Here is an 18850-nt window from a genome sequence, read left to right on the forward strand (position 1 = left end):
CCACAGACTGCCTCCTTCTGCTCTTGAGGAGTGATTGTGGGGACATCTCACTGAAGCCTTCGCACTCACCGCAGGAGAATAAAGGACGTGTTGTCCCACGGAGGTTCTGTGCGTCACTAGATGGCGGTGTATCTCCGACACATTCCTCAGCGCTGCTCGTGAGTCGCGCTGACTGTTTATCTGTGCGCTGCTTTATCGCTCCTTCGTTCTGTGCCGTGAGCTCCAGAAGGGCTCAGGCTGCATGCTGAAGTCTGCACGTTTACAGTATTAAACCCGCTGCACACTGACTCAGTGCTGTAAGCCCGAGGCGGTGCAGCTTTAACAGCTCGAAGCACGAACCCAGGCCTCTCTTCCTTCCCACTGTCAGTTTTTCCAACAGCTCGCTGCCAAGAGACACCTGAGACCATAGCCAAAGGTGGCTGCTGAGCAAGTCCCGTCCTGCTGAGGCGGGTGGCTGCGCTCCCTCGGGAGGTTTGAGAAAACCTTTGCTCGGAGCTGAGAGCGGAAAAACCTCATCGGGAGCGAAAACAATGACGACAGTAAACTGAACAAAGAGTTGAGCTTTAATGACGGTGTGTGAGCGTTAGCAGCAACCTGGTCCAGGTGTGACAGGTGTGCTTCTCTACTTCCAGGTGTAAGTGTAACGGCCACGCCAGCGAGTGCGCGAGGAACGATGGAGGACGGCCGGTGTGTAACTGTAAACACAACACCGCCGGCGACGACTGCCAAGAGTGCCAACCGTTCTTCAACGACCGGCCCTGGAGGAGAGCGACGGCCGACAGCCCCAACGAGTGTCTGCGTAAGTCTGCCGCCGCACGTTTGCCCCGTCACCGATGATTTCACTGCGTCACGAGAGATTTTGGTGCATCTTCAACTTTTTCACTGTTACCTGTTTCGGGTCTTTTATTGTGAAACTCTCCATCTCTCAGCCTGCGAGTGTAGCGGGAAGAGTGCCGAGTGTTTCTTCGACGCCGAGCTGTACCGGGCCACCGGTCACGGCGGCCACTGCAGGAACTGCGCCGACAACACGGACGGCCCCAACTGCGAGCGTTGCCTCGACAACTACTACAGAGACCCGGGCGCCAGCCGCTGCCTGCCCTGCCTCTGCAACCCTGTCGGTGAGTGGTGCACACTGGAGAGAGTGTGTGTGAGTGTGTGTGTGTGTGTGTGTGTGTGTGTGTGTGTGTGTGTGTGTGTGTGTGTGTGTGTGAGAGAGAGAGTGGCCTTTCCCACGGACATTTGAACACACCATGAATGAACAGTGATGTGCTCACGTTTACATTTCCACTTGAACACAACAGTCAGACGTGTGTGTGTGAGTGTGTGTGTGTGTGTGTGTGAGTGTGATCGTTTGTTCTCGCGTTGTTTCGAGTGTTTGCTGATTATTTTCTCTATTTGATCTTTTTTTGGCCTTTGTTTGTGTTTATGTGGTAAATGTTTGTGTTCGTGATGCTTCTGGATGTTTTTGCAGCACGTTGAAATCACTTGTTTGCTCTTTGTCACCCGTCTTGACATTCTGTCGACTCCTTGCAGCAGTTTTTCTCTCTGGTGTCAGTTTGTCGGACGTCTCTGTTGTGATTTTTCAGGAAATCTGTCGAGTCGTTTGCAGAGAATCGAAACACAAATTGCAGAAAAGGTTTAAAGATCAGTTTTGGTGATTTTGTAAATGTTTGAGTGAAAACATGTGAAACCGCAGGCATGGACTTTGTGGTTTTCAGCAGTTTTTAACGGAGCGCAGCAGGAAACCACCGCCTAATGTGAGCCAGCTGCTCCACCCGCTCTGCACTGCAACGGCTCATTAATGCAGCTGATTGTTTGCATGTGGTTGGAGGTTAACGTGTGTGTGTGCGTGTGTGTGTGTGTGTGTGTGTGTGTGTGTGTGTGTGTGTGTGCGCGCGCGTGCAGGCTCTGTGTCCCCTCAGTGTGATGACCGCGGCATGTGTGCGTGTAAACCCGGAGTGACCGGAGAGAAGTGCGACCGCTGCCAGCCGGGACACCACAGCCTGATGGAGGCCGGCTGCAGGTACGCCGCTAACCCCAAACATCAGCTGAGCTCAGACACGCGAGCGTGGCCCGGCAGAGGTCATCAGCTCAGGTTGACCTCCTGCTGGGTGCACGGCTCTCTCACAGCAAACACTTTGAGTATCTCTGTCACTCGCTGGTTTTCCAGCTTGTTTGGTGACTGACGTCAGCCGTCAGCCGGTCAGGAAGTCACGTTTCCTTCTGCAGCAGGTTTGAAAGAGCAGGAGGTTTCCCAGTTCAGGCGCATTTACATTCCAGGTCTCCAGAAACAGCAGAAAACACATCAGCAGCACGACTCGACTGAAAAACAGCAGAAATCACAATGATGTGAAAAATCCGTCCATGCTCTTCCACTCATCCTCTTCAGGGTCGCGACACCGAGCTGCCCCACGTGAGAAACATTTAAAAAATGAAATCATGTATAAAAAATTGGAACAATAAAGTCGGAGCAGAAGAAAACTGGACATAAATCAGGACTGAAGACAGATTTAAATTGTCCTGTGTTTGGTTTTATGTGGGGGGCAGTAACAGAGAGCCCGGCCACCTTTGGGTTTCAGGTGAGAGGCCGAGCTGATCCGTCCTCTGAGCTGACACGCTTTTTCTCTGAAGTCCAGCAGCCGGGCATCCACAGAGCTCCGGCAGTCCAGCCGGAGGTGACGGAGCCGTGGCGTTCCTGTGTGGGTCAGATACGACTCTGCTGAGCGGAGCTGTCAGCTGCACGGCGCCAGCTTGTTAGAGAGAAGCCGGACGTCTCAGAGACAAACTGAACCGTCCAAAGAGGAGACGTTCTCCCACGTCAGGAGTATTAAACCCCGTTTCAGTGAAGAAGAACTTGAACTTTGACCCAGGAGGAAACAGGGTCAGGTCAAGGGTCACGATTACATGAGCTGAAGTGTGGTTGGCTGCTGGAGAATGACCACTGAGCTGTGAGCGCCCCCTGCTGACTGAACTGTTTCAAACATCTTTTATTAGGAAGTATCATGGTTGTTACAGATTGATAGAACTTATGCCCCTTTTTTCTCCAAGCTAACAAAACAGACAAATAAACAACAACAAAAGAAAGAGAAAACAAACAAACAAAAAACCTGATGAGTCTGACTCTCTCTCTCCCCCATCAGGCAGTGCTCTTGCTCGCCCTCAGGCAGCACGCAGGAGTGTGACGTGAACACGGGTCAGTGTCGCTGCAAAGACAACGTGGAGGGCTTCAGCTGCGACAGGTGACGCACAGTCCCGCCCACACAGGGCGGGGCCCACACACAGACCCGCCCACACACGTTCCGTTAACATGCAGCGAGTGAAAGTGCAGTTCGTGCAGCAGCACGTCACAGGTGTGTTCTTGCTGCTTGTGCCCCTCAGGTGTAAGCTGGGTTACTTTAACCTGGATGAGAACAACCCTCAGGGCTGCACGCCATGCTTCTGCTTCCAGCACTCGTCCGTGTGCGACAGCGCCGACGGCTTCAGCGTCCACGCCATCAAATCTGACTTTAGCAGAGGTAACACTGCCTGCAAGCCCCACTCAGGACAGAGATGACCCCACTCTAACTCCACTGTACATGCGCTAATATGTGTGTGTGTGTGTGTGTGTGTGTGTGTGTGTGTGTGTTAGATGATGAGCAGTGGACTGGTCAGGAGCGTGATGGAGCCAGGGGCCAGGTGCAGTGGTCATCCAGCGGACAGGAAATCTTCCTCATCTCAGAGGACTACTTCCCCATTTACTTTGTGGCACCAGGTACACACACACACACACACACCAGCAGAGGAGGAGGGGGGTGGCCTATTTTGGCGGTTTGGTCGTTTCTGACTCTGTAGAAGTCGTCTGTGGATTATCTGGTGGGCGTTCTGGGTGCAGACCCAGGAGTCCACACACAGGTGGAGGCCCCACCTCAGAGGCAAGAAACAAAACATGGATTTGTTTTTGTCCCTGTGTGACGCTGCTGCTGATTGGTCGGTGACTCTGACTCGTTTCTGTGTCACAGAGAAGTTTTTGGGGAACCAGGTTTTGAGTTATGGGCAGAACCTGACCCTGAACTTCCGAGTGGACCGGCGGGACAGCCGTCTGTCGGCCGAGGATCTGGTGCTAGAGGGGGCGAACCTGCGGGTGGCCGTCCCCCTCATCGCCCAGGGCAACTCCTACCCCAATGAGAACACGCAGACATATGTGTTCAGGTGAGGCGCCGTGTGTTGTTTTCCCAGTGAAAACCAGTATTTAATCCAGCAAACTGGAGCAGATAATCTGCACCAGTACGTTTGCTCTCAGCGTTAATCTGGAGTTTTGGGTGTAAATTAAACTCATAATCTGAACATAATCATGCAGTTTTTATTTACAACCTGTTCACATAGATTGATTTAATCTGGACTGTCTGGTTGCAGTCCCTGACATGTTTTGCTGACACAGATTATTTGCTGTTAATTTCTTCATAGTCATTTAATCTGGATTAAATTGAAAATATTTTGGTCATAAGATTTAAAATGATTAGTTGAATTGTGAACGCGGGGTGATTACTATTAAACTCCACTAATACTCTCTTAATCTGGATTAAGTTAGAGGTTTGGTGGTAATCTGTTTTGTCCTCCTTGTTTTGCAAATAATCTGGATGAAGCTGTGATATTTGTATGATTCTCAGGATTTGTTTCAGAATCTGCTGATGATGTCAGCTGATTTAAATCCTGTAGATTATTTGATAATCTGATTTTCCTTTTCAATGCTTTTGTCTTTGGTCTGGATTAAATTTGGTTCAGGCTCCACGACAGCACAGATTACCCCTGGAGGCCGACCATCAGCCACGCCGAATTCTACAAACTTCTCCACAACCTGACGGCCATCAAGATCCGCGGCACCTACAGCGACAGGAGTATGCAGCGTGCACGCACATGCACACACACACACACACACACACACACACACACACACACACACACACACACACACACACTCTTATCGTCTACTATTGTTCACTAATCACTCACACCCTCCAGGTGCTGGTTACCTGGATGATGTCTCCTTGGTGACAGCAAGGCGGGGACCAGGTGTCCCGGCCCGCTGGGTGGAGCAGTGCACGTGTCCTCAAGGTTACCAGGGTCAGCACTGTGAGCAGTGCACGGTTGGATACCGCCGCGCCCAGCCGGAGCTCGGACCCTTCAGCTCCTGCGAGCCGTGCAACTGTAACGGCCACAGCGAGACCTGCAACACCAACACAGGTGAGGGTGGTGTCAGCGCGTCACAGAGGGCTGAGTGATGGGTTCGTTAATACTCACGGCTGCTTTTTCTGTCCTCCACCCAGGAGCGTGCGACTGTCAGGACAACACGGCCGGTCTGAGCTGCGAGCGCTGCCAGGACAGTTTTTATGGCGACGCCACCCAGGGAACGCCAGGTGACTGTCAGCCATGTCCCTGCCCGCCCGGAGCTACCTGCGCTGTCGTTCCCAGAACCAGAGAGGTGGTGTGCACCAACTGCCCCACTGGGACTACAGGTACCAGATGCTAAACTGTCAGCCATTAGTCCAGTGTGAGGTGTGTTGTTCTTCCATGCTGTGCCGGTGTCGGGCGTGTCCCCGGTGCCCTGTAGGTTTCATGAAGTGATTAAAAATAGGTTTCCTTGATTAACTGTTACGTGTGCCAATCACGTGACCTCACCTGTGTGCAGGTAAGCGCTGCGAGCTGTGCGATGATGGATTCTTCGGCGACCCTCTGGGTCAGAACGGCGGCGTAGTCCGAACGTGTCGGAGCTGCAAGTGCAGCGGCAACATCGACCCCAACGCCGTCGGAAACTGCAACCGCGAGAACGGAGAGTGCCTCAAATGCATCTACAACACCGACGGCTTCTTCTGCGACCGCTGCAAAGAGGGTTTCTATGGCAACGCGCTGGCCCCCGAGCCTGCCGACAAGTGCAAACGTAAGAGGAGTCCAAAACCGAAATCCTTCCCGTGATGTTTGAATTGCGAGCGCAGCGAGGAAACAGTGTGATCTCTGATTTGTCCCCAGCCTGCGCCTGCTCGCCGCTCGGCACCAGGAACCAGCAGACCAGCTGCTCTCAGGGCACGGGTCAGTGCGAGTGCCTCCCCAACGTGGCCGAACGCGACTGCAGCGCCTGCATGCCCGGCTTCTTCAACCTGCGGAGCGGGAATGGCTGCGAGCGGTGCGTCCATCACGCCCACACATCTGTAGCTGTGCTTCGGTTCTGAGCGCCTTCACGGGCTCACGGCACGAAACCTCAGTCTTAGTCACGCTTACAGCGATAAACTTTAAATTCTCTTTCATTTCCAGCTGACTGGAAACCTGTGATTAGTCGATTCTGAGCAATTCTTCCAGGAAAATGCAAACATGCACGTGTTTCATTGTGTTGTTTACTCATAGATGATGTTCTTCTACTTCTCCCCACAGGTGCAACTGCAATCCCATTGGCTCCACCAACGGCCAGTGTGACATCGTTACGGGACAGTGCGAGTGTCAGCCGGGCGTCACCGGCCTTCGGTGCGAGCGCTGCGAGACCAACTTCTTCGGCTTCAGCGTGTCTGGATGCAAACGTGAGGAAACTCGATAATGTCACAGCGAGTCCATCGCTGTGACGTTTTAGCGTTACGTGAACAGAACAGGACCCAGAATAGATCCTGGTGGATCTCCTCCGGTCGGAGGTCAGCAGGCACCGGCTCAGGTCTGTTAGAACCAGAAACATGAAGCCATGATCAGCTTTTCAGGGCTTTGCATCAACTGCGTGCACGAGGTGCACCGTGCACCAGGAAGTGTTTAAATCTAGTTTCTGCACCTGCACAGATCCAACCTGCCAACACGCTGTTTTTGATATCATATTGTACGGCTCCAGAATAGATCCTCTGAGAACTTCCTTAACCCTGATACCTGTTTAAGGTAAACACAGCAGTTTGTAATGTCACAGCGCGCCGTCTGTTAGTGTGGAGTAAACTGGGACTGAAAGGCAGGATCCCAGTTTGCATTCCTGCCCACTTGGACGCTGCAGCACCTGCTTCAGTGAAGACTCAGACCTTCTCTGCTCTAACAAACTGTAAAGTTCAACTTTATTCAGCCTGCAGTTTGCAGGTCTGAGCCGCGTCGTCTTCCATCACATCAGGCAGGCTCGAGTCTGTGTGTTAGACAAAACCGAGTCCTGTAACTTTAAGAATCCTTTGAGCGTTCAGGGCGACGAGCTGTGCTGTGTGTATGAGAGCTGTTATTAATGGACCGACGTCCTCGTCTTTGTTCCTGCAGCCTGCGATTGCGACCCCGAGGGCTCCGTGTCGGGTCAGTGTAAGGAGGACGGTCGCTGCGAGTGTCGGCCCGGCTTCGTCGGAGCTCGGTGCGACATGTGTGAGGAGAATTACTTCTACAACCGCTCGGTGCCGGGCTGCCAGCAGTGTCCTTCCTGCTACAGTCTGGTCAGAGACAAGGTGAGCCCGACTCCGAGGCAACGCCTTCGCTCTCCTCGCACAGAGGAGCTAACGTTTCTGTCTGCGCGTCCAGGTGAACCAGCAGAGGCAGAAGCTTCACGAACTGCAGACGCTGATCGATAACCTCGGCTCGGGTCAGGACACCGTCAGCGATCAGGCCTTCGAGGATCGTCTGAAGGAGGCAGAGAGGGCCATCATGGACCTGCTGGAGGAGGCCAAGGCCAGCAAAGGTGAGGCCTGAACTGAGATCTGACGTTTGCAGTTTATTTCCTGTTGCTGAGCAGAAAGCCAGACTGAATGTCTGTGACCTTTGACCCCGCAGAAGCGGACCAAGGCCTGCTGGACCGCCTAAACGGCATCAACAACACTCTGACCACTCAGTGGAACCGTCTGAAGAGCATCCGAAACACAGTGGACGACACCGGCACTCAGGCCGACCTCGCCCGGGGCCGAGTACGCGACGCCGAGAACCTGATCGACCGCGCCCGCCAGGAGCTGGACAAAGCCAAGGACGCCATCAGCAAAGTGGTGAGTGAGGGTGCTGTTTCCATGGCGACTAACCGAGCTCTAAGGCATTTGGGGTTTTTTATAAAACACGACTGATGTCATCGACAGGACATCAAACCGCCCGGCGGCACCGGAGCGCCCAACAACCTGACGCTGCTGGCCGAGGAGGCGCGGAAGCTCGCCGACAAGTAAGACCCCACGACACGTGTCATCAACACGCGCTGACGGCCTGACCTTAACCTGAATACTCGTCAAAGACACAAACCGTTTGGACTTTTCTCCCTGCAGACACAAGATGGACGCTGACCAGATTGAGAGGATCGCCAAAGACGCCAACGATACGTCCAACAAAGCATACAACCTGCTGCAGAAGACTCTGGAGAAAGAGAGGAAAACGAGCGAGGAGATCGAGGAGCTCAACACGAAGTACGTCCCACCGCCTGACGAAACCTCACTTTAGTTAGTTTTTCCCTGCCGTCATGGTTACAGGTGGTTTTTGCCTTTTTGTTTTTGATTTGTGAGTTTTTGTTGCTTTGTGTGAGAAATCCTCCTCGGTTTGGCCCTGTGGAGGTTTTTTGGAGGTTTCGTCTCCCCTTCATTTGTTTTTCATCCTTCACGGTTGCTCTGCTTCGGTTTTGTCCACGTTGTGGTTTTTTGAATCTTCGGTCACATCTGTTCAGTTATTCCATCCCTTTTTTTGAGTCTCTATTTTTTTCTTGTTCTTGTGGTTAATTTGCTTTATTTCGACTCATTCTTGGGACCTTTGTAGTGATTATACGCGGCTCTGTGGTCATTTTGCATCTCTTTGTGGTCATATTGTGTCTCCTGGTCATTATAGCTGTGAGGAATTTTTTTTTTTTCATTTTTAACTATTTTTATAGTAACTTTCTGAACTCCTTGGTGGTTTCTTTGCATCCCATTTTGTTGGCCAGTTTGTCTCCCCCCAGGGCTCTGGAGTGCAAATGTGACCAAATTTTTCAATGGTGCAACTAAAAAAATCTTAGGTCGCACCGCATCGACCAACTGTTTGAGTAAAAAAAGAAAAAGTGTCTGCAACTCTGAAAGTCTCCGTGTGGTCAACAACAGACGCACGTTATCGTTGTCTAAACCAATCAGAGATAGTCAAGGGCGGGACCTCTCTGATTGGCCGTGGTCCAGTTGAAAGTGCAGGCAGAGAGGGAGGTGAGTAGCTTGAATAAAGCGATATCGATTCATTTAATCCTGAATCAACTTTTAAGTATAACCGTGTTTGGCCAGAAACGCCAGAATCTCAGGTTAAATATTTCCACAAACAGTAAATGAGAGCAGGCACACGGACTCCACACAAAGACGGAAACACAGACCCGAAGCATCAGAATCAGTTTTCTGTTTCGGCTTTCTGACCCGACGGCCCGTACACGGACACGCCGTCGGGGCTGGAAGCCGACAGCTCGCTGATGCGTCGGGTCCGCGCTGTGTTTACGTCTTTTTTGTGTTGATTCTGAGCTGCAGGTTTTGTCTCTCGCCAACCAAAATTCACTGAACCAGCAGCAAAAGAAGATCAAACTACGCTCCACATTTGATAAACATCGTCATGAATTCCCTCTGAGCGTCGCTGTTTTGCTTCCACCACAATAAAACTCACACAGACAGTTTCTCATCTCAAATCTCTGTTTTCTGTATTATTCATTCTCTTATTATAACACTGCGGTGTTCAGCAATGCGGTTGAAAAACTTGGGTGCGCCTAACTTTTCTGCTGGTGCGGCACCAGTGCAACCGTGGCGACCCGTTAGTCTAGAGCTCCGCCCCTTCAGTCATTTTCCTTTTGTCGTTACTTTGCTTCTTAAAGTCATTTTTCATCCCTTTATAATACCATAATAATGCCAATCGCTGGAATTAATACTGAAGTTTTTGGGATTCTTTTAATGTTATTTGATGCTCTGCAGCTCGTCCACACGGGCTCTCGTGCATCCAGCAAGCTGTTCATCAGATCGTTTTGGAAAGGACAGAAACGTACAGCTCGTTCTTTGGTCTCACAGCTGGCTTCAGATCCAGAGTGATTTTTGTTGTCAGACATTTCCTTCAAAGATGGAAGAGGAAGAGTCGTTGAGCAGACTTCCTGATCGTCTGTGTTTTGTGTCCTGTCCAGGTACAACGAGGCGAAGGAACTGGCCAAGAGCCTGGAGAAACAGGCCACCAAGGTTCAGACCGAGGCCGAGGAGGCCGGAAACAAAGCTTTGAAGCTCTTCGCTAACCTGACCAGCCTCCCGCAGATCGACACCAAGGCCCTGGAGGTGAGAGATGGACGCCGCAGTTTAATGTGAAACAGCGGAGGAAAAGTGTCGTAACTCACGTTTCTGTTTTCAGGAGGATGCCAATAAGATCAAGAAGGAGGCGGCGGACGTCGACAAGCTGATCGATAAGACGGAGAAGGAGTACAACGACCTCCGAGAAGACCTGAAGCCCAAAGAGCAGGAAGTGCGCAAACTGCTGGATAAAGGCAAAAGTGAACAGCAGGTGAGTTCAGGGCCTCTGGGAGCTTCTCAGGAGAAAAAAACGCAACACACAAAACTGTTTCCTCTTCCTGTGCAACAGACGGCCGATCAGCTGCTCGCTCGAGCCGACGCCGCCAAAGCTCTGGCCGAGGAGGCGGCGAAGAAGGGCCAGGCGACGTTTAAGGAGGCTCAGGACATCCTGGACAACCTCAGAGGTACCCGAGTGTCCGCCGTTCACCGGTTTCTGTCCGTGCTGCGTTATTGGTCCGTTCAAAACAAGATAATTAATAAAAAAATCCTGTAAAACTGTCCATCGAGGCTTTGAGTTGACTTTAACAACAAAAAAACCTCTTGAAGGTGCTAATAGTTTGTAATGCGTCCCCTTTTCCATTTTCCTGAAATGCACCATTTCTGCTTCAGGCTCCGGGTGAGATGGTACAAATCTGCACGGAGATTTAAAATAAAGCCGTTTTCGTCACGTAACTCTGATCCTCGTCCACCTGCGGGGTTTTTCTCTCTGACTTCCTGCAGATTTTGATAAGAGGGTCAACGACAACAAGACCGCCGCAGAGGAAGCCTTGAAGAAGATCCCCATCATCAACGCCACTATCATGGCCGCCAACGAGAAGACCAGGCAGGCGGAGGAGGCGCTGGGCAACGCTGCCGCCGATGCTCGAGAGGCAAAGAGCAAGGCGGAGGACGCCGAGAGGATAGCCAGTAATGTGCAGAAGGTAAAGCGGCGGCTCGTCATTGGCCTGTGTCAGCTCGCCGGTTTCTCTCCTCTCACTGTGATTAAACTCGTGTCCTCGCAGGGCTCCGCCAAGACCAAAGAGGAGGCGGAAAAAGCCTTCCAGGACACCACCAATCTCGACAACGAGGTCAACGACTTGATGGCACAGCTGACCGACGCAGAGAAGGAGCTCAAGGAGAAGAAGGCCCAGGCCGACCAGGACATGATGATGGCGGGGATGGTACGACTCGCTCGTCACTGAACTCTCAGACTCTTTCTCCGGACATTATAAAAAGTTTAACATCCGTGTTCCTGTCCTCAGGCTTCAAACAGTGCAAAGGACGCCGAGGATAACGCCCGCAAAGCGAAGAGTACAGTGAAGACGGTCCTGAAGGTCATCACGGACCTGATGAACCAGCTCGGTAAGAACACCAGTCGAGCTGCAGCACCTGAACTTCTGAGAATGACTCGTTTCTTCGGGAGAAACCATAACGCTGCCTTTTTGATTAAAGAACTGAGCGATTGACGGGGAAACTAACTGTGGTTTTGTTTCGTGTGCAGGAAACATCGATAAGATCGACCTGAGCAAACTGAATGAGATCGACGAGTCGCTGAAGAAGGCCAAGGGCGAGATGGACAAAAGCGACCTGGAGAACAAGCTTAAGGAGCTGAACAACGTGGCGCAGACTCAGGAGGCGATGATCGACGACTACGACCGGCAGATCCGCGAGATCCGCGCCGACATCGCCAACCTCAACGACATCAAGAACACATTACCCGAAGGCTGCTTCAACACGCAGTCCCTGGAGAATCCTTAACCCTAACCCCGCCCTTCTCTTCCTCTAGCCCCGCCCCTTGCCCCACACTCACATCTAACACTCCGGCGAGCACGCCGCCTTTTACCAAAAACACTTTTTGTTTCAGATTTTTTTTTCTTTGACGAGACAGAAGCCGACGTGTGAAACCATGATCACGTTTTCAGCCGCCGAGAAGCAGCTGATTTTTTTTTTTCCCGAGACGCAGGGGCGTGGTTACGCTCGAACGAACTAAACGGCGTCGAGAAGCCGTGCGGAGGAACCAGAACCACAAACCCGACGTGACTGCAGCCGTCTGCTCCACAGCAGGAAGTTTGAGCGACGCAGGAAGCTCTGCCCACATTTCTGTTTTCTGTGTCCCACCAGCCATTTCCCATCGTGCCCAGGGGCGCTTTCGCAGCGTCCGCTCACTGAACGCCACTGCCTCCTCTAACCGGCAAACACAGTGAAGGAACCCTCGCTTTTCCTCTGAAGCTACGTGCCCATGCAAACAGCAGGAGACCTCCTCATCCTGCACCTCCTCCGACAGTGTTTTCTCCTCCAAACAGGTTAAAGATGCAAACTCGGCCGCTCCGCGACGAACCGCAGAAATCCAAAAACATTTCAAAACTAAACTCGTTTCTAGATGACGCATCGCGATGATATCAAGATTTCTCGTCAAGCTTGCAAAAAATTAAAAATGTAAAACTTGGAATATTGAGCCTGAAGATGTAAACCTGGGAGATTCTCTCGAGTTACGAAGGTAAAATGAAAGCGCCGTCATGACTGTGAGAGATGTGAGATTCAGGATGTTGTTAAAAAGATAAAATGCCGAGTGAGCGTTTTTACCCAGAATGGCTCTAAAACGCTGATTTCTTTCTTGCAATGAGATGAAATCTCGATGTTATTTCGATGTTCTTGACGATTTCCTGTCGCAAGACGATCTGGGAGAGCGACGCGAGCATTGCTGCTCCTCGGTGTCGATAAGCTGTCGCAGGTGTTTGGCAGGAAGTCTTTTCAGTTTTGTGTTTTCGGGGCTTTTCCTGCTTCGTCTTCGGCGCGCTCTCCACGCTTCAACGCTCCCGTCTGGACTGTCACGCGTTAACGCTTCGCTCCAGGCTCGATCCAACACTATGCAACTTTGTACATTTTGCGTAGCGAGAGTTTTATCTGATACACTGGTGCTAATAATAATTATTTCAAATGTTCTATTTTTGTGTGAATGTTTTTTTTATTATTCTGACACAGAGTGAGGAACTTTTGTCGTGTGTAAATATCTGATGATTCAGGACGGGCTGATTTTCTCCACCCTGCAAACAGCCTCCATCACAATCAATCAACGGGAACCTCCAGCATAAATATCTATAAATATCTATAAATATGAATATCTCATCACATGTGCCTAGTTATTATTATTATTATGCTTGCTTGTATACAAGGCTCAGTGTTGCTGCCTCATAGCGACACCATTACGTTTGTGTTTTGATTCTCGTGTTTGTTTTCACCCTCTCACCAATCAGGTTGTTTTTTGAGTGGGCGTGGCCTGCCTCACCAGTCATTTCACTGAATGGAGTTAACAAGTCACATGTGGCTAAAGTAGCTTTTGATTAGTGTTTTTGTGCCTTAATATTAAAGTTCCTGCGAGGGCGTCCATGCTTTCATTTTGTCCTCGTGTCGGTACTGTTGTTTAAAAATCAGGTCCCAAACAGAATTTAAAATGCCACTAGACTATTGTGCTTTTATTTTGAAACCCCCTCCCCTGACCAGTGCTGGGGAGGCTTTTGTCTGTTTTTATTTCCCTCCTCCATCCATTCGGCCGCTCTGCAGGTGGTGCAGCTCACGTGATGTATAAACAGTATTTTAAGTTATAATGAACCGCTTATTCGTTTTGCACCGCCCCCCACGTCGCCTCAGACAGTGATGTGCGAGCTGCGCGGCGTGCAGGGCCGCACGTCTGCAGCCCTGTGAGGACCTGAACCACCCGAGTGTTTGTTCTTGTTTGTGCCCACGTGCCTGTAAATCCAAACGTAACATTTGAATAATAAATAAATTCCTACAGTTTGTTCGCGTGTGCTCCTGTTTTCTCAGCAGACTGTAACACAAAGATGGACGTAAACGCCACAGAGCCTTAGCGCTAGTGTTACAACGGCTGCCATGCTGGTTTCCTGGAGGCATGACGGAGACACATTTGGAGGATCGGGTCCCAACACCACAAAGACGGTCCAGGGGTCGGGTTAGCTTAAGTGAAGCCCAGCAGACAGCTAGCGGCTCCACCCACCTCTGTCACCATCCACCTGCTGGTCAAAGAGGCCACGCCTCTAATAATGCAAACCTTAAGCCTTAATAAATGTAAACAGGTGAGCTGTAAGAACATCCTCCCCCTGTACAGGTGTTAACTGTAAACATTTTAACATGGAGCCTCCAGTGGACGTTAGAGGAACTGCAGGGTTAGCTTTTACTTTTGTTTTTATAAGACTGAAAATTGGAAAACTCTGGAAAACTCCGGGAACTAAAGAGGGAATAACTACATGCATGTTTCTATCCGTGGGCTTTTCCTCCTAAACAGAGTGTTTGAGTCCTTGCGCACACCGAATGTTTGACGTGTTTTCTGTTGCCAACTCTCGTCATCCAGACCAACCACGCAAAAGTTAACCGCCGACGTCCTGAGGTCATGAAACCGAACACGGAGGGCCGAGCAGGTGAACTCATCAAGCGACACCTGAAAACATCTGGGCTGCTGCTGTGTGAAAGCTCCTGTATCAACTTTATTTAAACCTTTTTTGTGCATCAAAAGATTCCTGAATATAAAATATACAAAGTGATGTCTTATTTGTTGAAAAGGTCAGAGGTCACTGCATTCATTTTTTTATATTTCACACAAAATCCCAACATTTAAATAAAACAAAATATTAATATCAGTTCTGATCAGACTGACACCATATTTACTCTGGTTCCCTTTGAACACAGATCAAAGCAAATCACATGAAAAGAAAATTTTATTGGGTCTCAAACTTCTGCATCGCCTTTAATAAAAACTAAAATGAGAGGAAACTGACACGTGACCTGTGTGTCTGTGCTGTTTTTGAATCTTGTCTTTTGAGAAATGTTTAAAACGATCACTTAGGAACAGCAGCGAGGAACTTGTTTACGTCCCGTGGATGTTTCATTCTTTCAGTGTAAATTTTAAAGGAATTTTTAAGCTAAAATGTAAAACCTGAGTCAAAAAGTTCTTCTGGCATTCAAAAGAAAACTTTCATGGAAAAATCTGATGTCATCAACCAAATCCTGTCAGAATTAACAGGAGTACAAAACTGAATCTTCTTCTTGTCTAAAGGTTTAGAAAGTGTGAATGTTAAAGATTTTAAACTCTTTTGAGCTGAGATTTTTATTGCGCATGAGCTCTCAGTCCGGCCTGCAGTACCTTCAGGGCCCACCAGAGGGCCATGACACACAGTCTGGGCCTCACTGATCCAGAGGGCGTGAAGAAGTGTTTCTGCAGGTGAACCGTGAGCCGCGGTCTGCAGACACCACGCAGGTTTTTATCATCGTGAGACTGCGTGGAGGTTTAAAAGTGCACCAGGTGTGAATGCGGCCTCCAGAACTTTAACAGGAAATAAGTCACGGCCGTGGCGTCTGCGGCGTCCTCGAGCCCACGTGACCTCGTTCCACTTTTGGGCTCTCATTGGTCCGTAACTGACAGCGAATGGTGGTCGACCCCGCAGCGCCTGATAAATAATCCAGATTATAAAAGGAAAAAAAAAAGTCCTGATTCACGGAGTGGCACCACCCAATCTGTGGTTAAAACAGGAAGTGTGATTTCCGCCCACAGTCCTCGCCACCCGTCAGGACGCCGCACTCTCACCGTGGTTTTTCATGTGGCGCCGCAGCGTGTACACGTCGCTGAAGCAGCGGTTGCAGTGGCTGCAGCAGTACGGCCGCTCCTCCGTGTGGTGCTTCATATGGTGTTTAAGTGGCGTGCTGAGAGCGAAGCCCCTCCCGCACACGGGGCAGGTGTAGGGCTTCTCGCCCGTGTGCGTCCTCATGTGGATCTTCATGTCCGAGCTGGCCGTGAAGCCCCTCCCACACATGCGGCAGCTGTAGGGTTTCTCCCCGGTGTGCGTGCGGGCGTGGCGGATCATGGAGGAGGTGATGTTGAAGCCCTTCCCACAGATGGTGCAGTGGTACGGCTTCTCGCCAGTGTGCGTCCTCATGTGAATCTCCATGTTGTTCTTGCGGGTGAATCGCTTCCCGCACAGCCGGCAGCTGAAAGGCTTCTCGCCCGTGTGGCTGCGTGTGTGCACCTTCAGCTCCACCCGCCGCTGGAAGCTTTTCCCACAAAACTTGCAGACGTGGCTCTTCAGGTGTGTCCGTAGGTGCTCCAGCAGGCGTTGCCGGTCAGCCTGCGGCTCGCCGCACACGCTGCAGAGGCAGCACTCGGTGGCAGCGTGAGTCTCGGCGTGGTTCAGCAGAGAGCCCCGGTAGCTGAACTTCATCCCGCAAACTTTACAGCTGCAGGAAGTCCCACCTCCTCCACCGCCTTCACCAACAGCAGGAGCACCATGCGGAGGAGGAGCAACGGGCTCCTCACAGGAAGTGCTCGGCTGGGCTTCGTCTTTCATTATCTCCACCATCTGAGCCTCCTCCTCCTCCTCAGGCAGCTCATGCTTGAATGGTTTAACATCCTCCTCTGCTGCCTGAGGAGCGACCCACACCTCCTCCTGCTGCTCCTGCTGCTCCTGCTTGATGGTCGGCGGCTCAGACTCCTGGAGGTGCTGAGTGTCTGCAGAGGACGAGAGCGTGTTTTTTTTAATTTCTGGAGAATATTTGAAACATTAAAAAGATTCTTGAGCTTAAAGAAAACAAACAGAACCACAAACTGCAGAAAACAAATCGACGAGCAGCTCATTAGTGAATGAACATGGTGCAATAAATGTATTGTCAGAAGGACATTTTTCCAAACACTTGAATTTTCTTGCATTTACTTGAGTGGGGTTAGGGGTCGCCACTTCAGCATGCAGTCAAGTTCTGTACTCTTGTTAATGACCTACTAGTTGCATTCAGGTGTGCTGCAGCAGGGACACATGGAAACGTCTCAGGCCCTCGAGGACTGGAGGTCGAGACCCCTGCCGTGAATAAAAGAATCAGGAAGAACGTGACAGTTTTAAGCTGACACTGAAGATAACCTGCTCGCCACCGGGTGTGATCAGTGTAGGTTGCCATGGCGACTTAACCACGCTAGCTAACCCATTCATCTCCCCATAGACGAGCCCAGGACAGGTCTCCCTGCCTGCTGACCAATCAGATCTCTGGAGGACCCCTCAGTGCAGGTGGGAGGGTCTGAAGTCTACCTGAAGAGCCTCAGTGAGAAACTTTGACTGTTGTCTGAAAGCAACTTTACAATCCTTTTACGATGATTAAATCAGAACACCTGCGTTTGTCTTTATTCGTTTTTATACTCAGAGTGTGAAAGCCTCGCACATTAAACACTCATTTATTATAATCCATCAGGTCAGCCTGTGTTGATCTGCTCACTGATGCTGGGGGGGAGGGGCTAAAACTAGCCCTGATAACGAACCAAAGCAGAAATAACAGAACGTTTGTTTATTTGTTCAAAGAGCTTGGAGCCGGCTCGAGTCAAACATCACCCGATTAATGAAAGAGTTTATTCAGCGTGTTTCCTTCACCCTCAGAGGAGCTCAAACCTGTGACGTCAGGGGGCGGAACCAGGTGAGGAAGTTTGACGTTAGCGGGTCTGTCAGTTTTCGTTCCGCTGAAGCTTTTATTGTGAAAAATAAACAACAGAACCAGAAGCTCGCTCACGTTGGACCGGACCTGTGTGCGCGTCCCCGCCGACAGTCGCGGGCTTCGTAGGTGCGTACAGGCGGATGAGCTCGTCCTCGCGCTCCACCATCACTCTCTCCACCAGCACGAGGATCTCCTCCGCCGCCGCCGCGAGCCGCTCCGTTACCGCCGCGCGGAGGAGCCGCAGGTGCGCCATGCTGACCGGAAGAGCCCGAAAACAGCCGAAAACAGGCAGCAGCCGCCGGATTTTAGTCCCTGCAGCGCACTGCGGCTGCGTCAACAGCAGGAGACGGAAGTTCCACTTACACTTCACAATAAGAGCTTATATTTGTATATTTCTGTTATCCTGCAGCCTTGAATATTTTTTTAAGTTATTTTATATGTTTTGTGGATTTGAAATGTTTTTCTAGCAGTCTCAAGTCTCTCTGTGTATGTGTGTGAGAGAGATATTTTTTTTGTTTTCTCGTTCTTTTCGGTCCTGAGTTTTTGGTTCAAAGGTTAATGAAGGTAAAGTAAAACCAGATAAGAGCTGCACATGAAGTGTGACTGCGACTTTCCGTCATCGGTGAGTTCAGATCCTTTACAGGACTCTAAACCTGAGCGCTCCCAAAAATAACTACAGTAATATTGGAAATAAAGCATTTTCTTATTCTGACATTTCACCTGAATATTCTGCAGGCGGTGCCGTTGAATGGGAGCAGGTTTAAACGTCGGTGTCAGTGATGTGCGCGCTCACACAGAGGCGCTGTGTGCTTTAATAAATCCAACTCGTCCTGCAGCAGGAAGAGGACGAAGACTTCATTTCATGAAATCAAACAGACTAGCTGAAATGTTGACGAGCAAAAGTCCAAACTCTTGTGACGATGCAGGGCGATTTAAAGGTAGGTTTTAAAGGTAGAAAAGCCAACTGGCTGCTCTCGGGGGCTCTAAGTAGAGCCCCAGACTTTTCTAACCCTCTGTCAGCCAAATGGAAGCGAACTTGGCTCGTCTTTAGTAGTGATGGCCAAATGAAGCTTTCTGAAGCTTGTATTGAAAAACGGTTCATTACTCGAAGCTTTTCAACACCGTCCTCTCTGGTGACATCTGGTGGCCAAAAATATGAAGAGCCGCTTGAATCCACA

The 18850-nt window shown here is 50.4% G+C and overlaps 2 protein-coding genes across 5 annotated transcripts in view; one reads left to right on the plus strand and one right to left on the minus strand.

The window, feature by feature from the left end:
- Positions 1-14949, plus strand: part of lamc1 (laminin, gamma 1) — a 47998-nt gene extending 33049 nt beyond the window's left edge. Inside the window, exons 4-28 of the mRNA XM_086271649.1 lie at positions 633-799; positions 930-1118; positions 1906-2023; positions 3141-3239; positions 3379-3515; positions 3629-3751; positions 3999-4188; positions 4762-4874; positions 4999-5220; positions 5304-5492; positions 5666-5914; positions 6004-6157; positions 6403-6545; positions 7243-7421; positions 7495-7651; positions 7744-7949; positions 8037-8116; positions 8217-8354; positions 10058-10202; positions 10276-10425; positions 10504-10618; positions 10935-11134; positions 11216-11374; positions 11456-11555; positions 11695-14949. Of these exons, the coding sequence (XP_086127775.1) occupies positions 633-799; positions 930-1118; positions 1906-2023; positions 3141-3239; positions 3379-3515; positions 3629-3751; positions 3999-4188; positions 4762-4874; positions 4999-5220; positions 5304-5492; positions 5666-5914; positions 6004-6157; positions 6403-6545; positions 7243-7421; positions 7495-7651; positions 7744-7949; positions 8037-8116; positions 8217-8354; positions 10058-10202; positions 10276-10425; positions 10504-10618; positions 10935-11134; positions 11216-11374; positions 11456-11555; positions 11695-11951 (3979 nt within the window). The 3' untranslated portion in view covers positions 11952-14949. The remainder of the gene's footprint in view (positions 1-632; positions 800-929; positions 1119-1905; positions 2024-3140; positions 3240-3378; positions 3516-3628; positions 3752-3998; positions 4189-4761; positions 4875-4998; positions 5221-5303; positions 5493-5665; positions 5915-6003; positions 6158-6402; positions 6546-7242; positions 7422-7494; positions 7652-7743; positions 7950-8036; positions 8117-8216; positions 8355-10057; positions 10203-10275; positions 10426-10503; positions 10619-10934; positions 11135-11215; positions 11375-11455; positions 11556-11694) is intronic.
- LOC147307599 (uncharacterized) lies at positions 14673-17999 on the minus strand. Of its 4 annotated transcripts, none has more exons than XM_086271838.1 (3): positions 17760-17999; positions 16976-17050; positions 14673-16707 (listed from the first exon to the last, which is right to left on the minus strand). In XM_086271838.1, exons 1-3 carry the CDS (start codon positions 17923-17925, stop codon positions 15770-15772), a joined length of 1179 nt encoding a protein of 392 aa, XP_086127964.1. In that variant the 5' UTR covers positions 17926-17999; the 3' UTR covers positions 14673-15769. The 4 variants fall into 4 exon arrangements, with proteins under 4 accessions (XP_086127964.1, XP_086127963.1, XP_086127966.1 ...); XM_086271837.1 differs by having other exon boundaries at positions 17748-17999; XM_086271840.1 differs by lacking the exon at positions 16976-17050.
- Between the last annotated feature and the right edge of the window lie 851 nt (positions 18000-18850).

Source organism: Aulonocara sp. 'chitande type north' Nkhata Bay, linkage group LG18 (assembly GCF_057382095.1).
Source record: "Aulonocara sp. 'chitande type north' Nkhata Bay isolate Kocher_YH1m ecotype deep benthic linkage group LG18, A_spYH_male_GT1.1, whole genome shotgun sequence".
Taxonomy (NCBI): domain Eukaryota; kingdom Metazoa; phylum Chordata; class Actinopteri; order Cichliformes; family Cichlidae; genus Aulonocara; species Aulonocara sp. 'chitande type north' Nkhata Bay.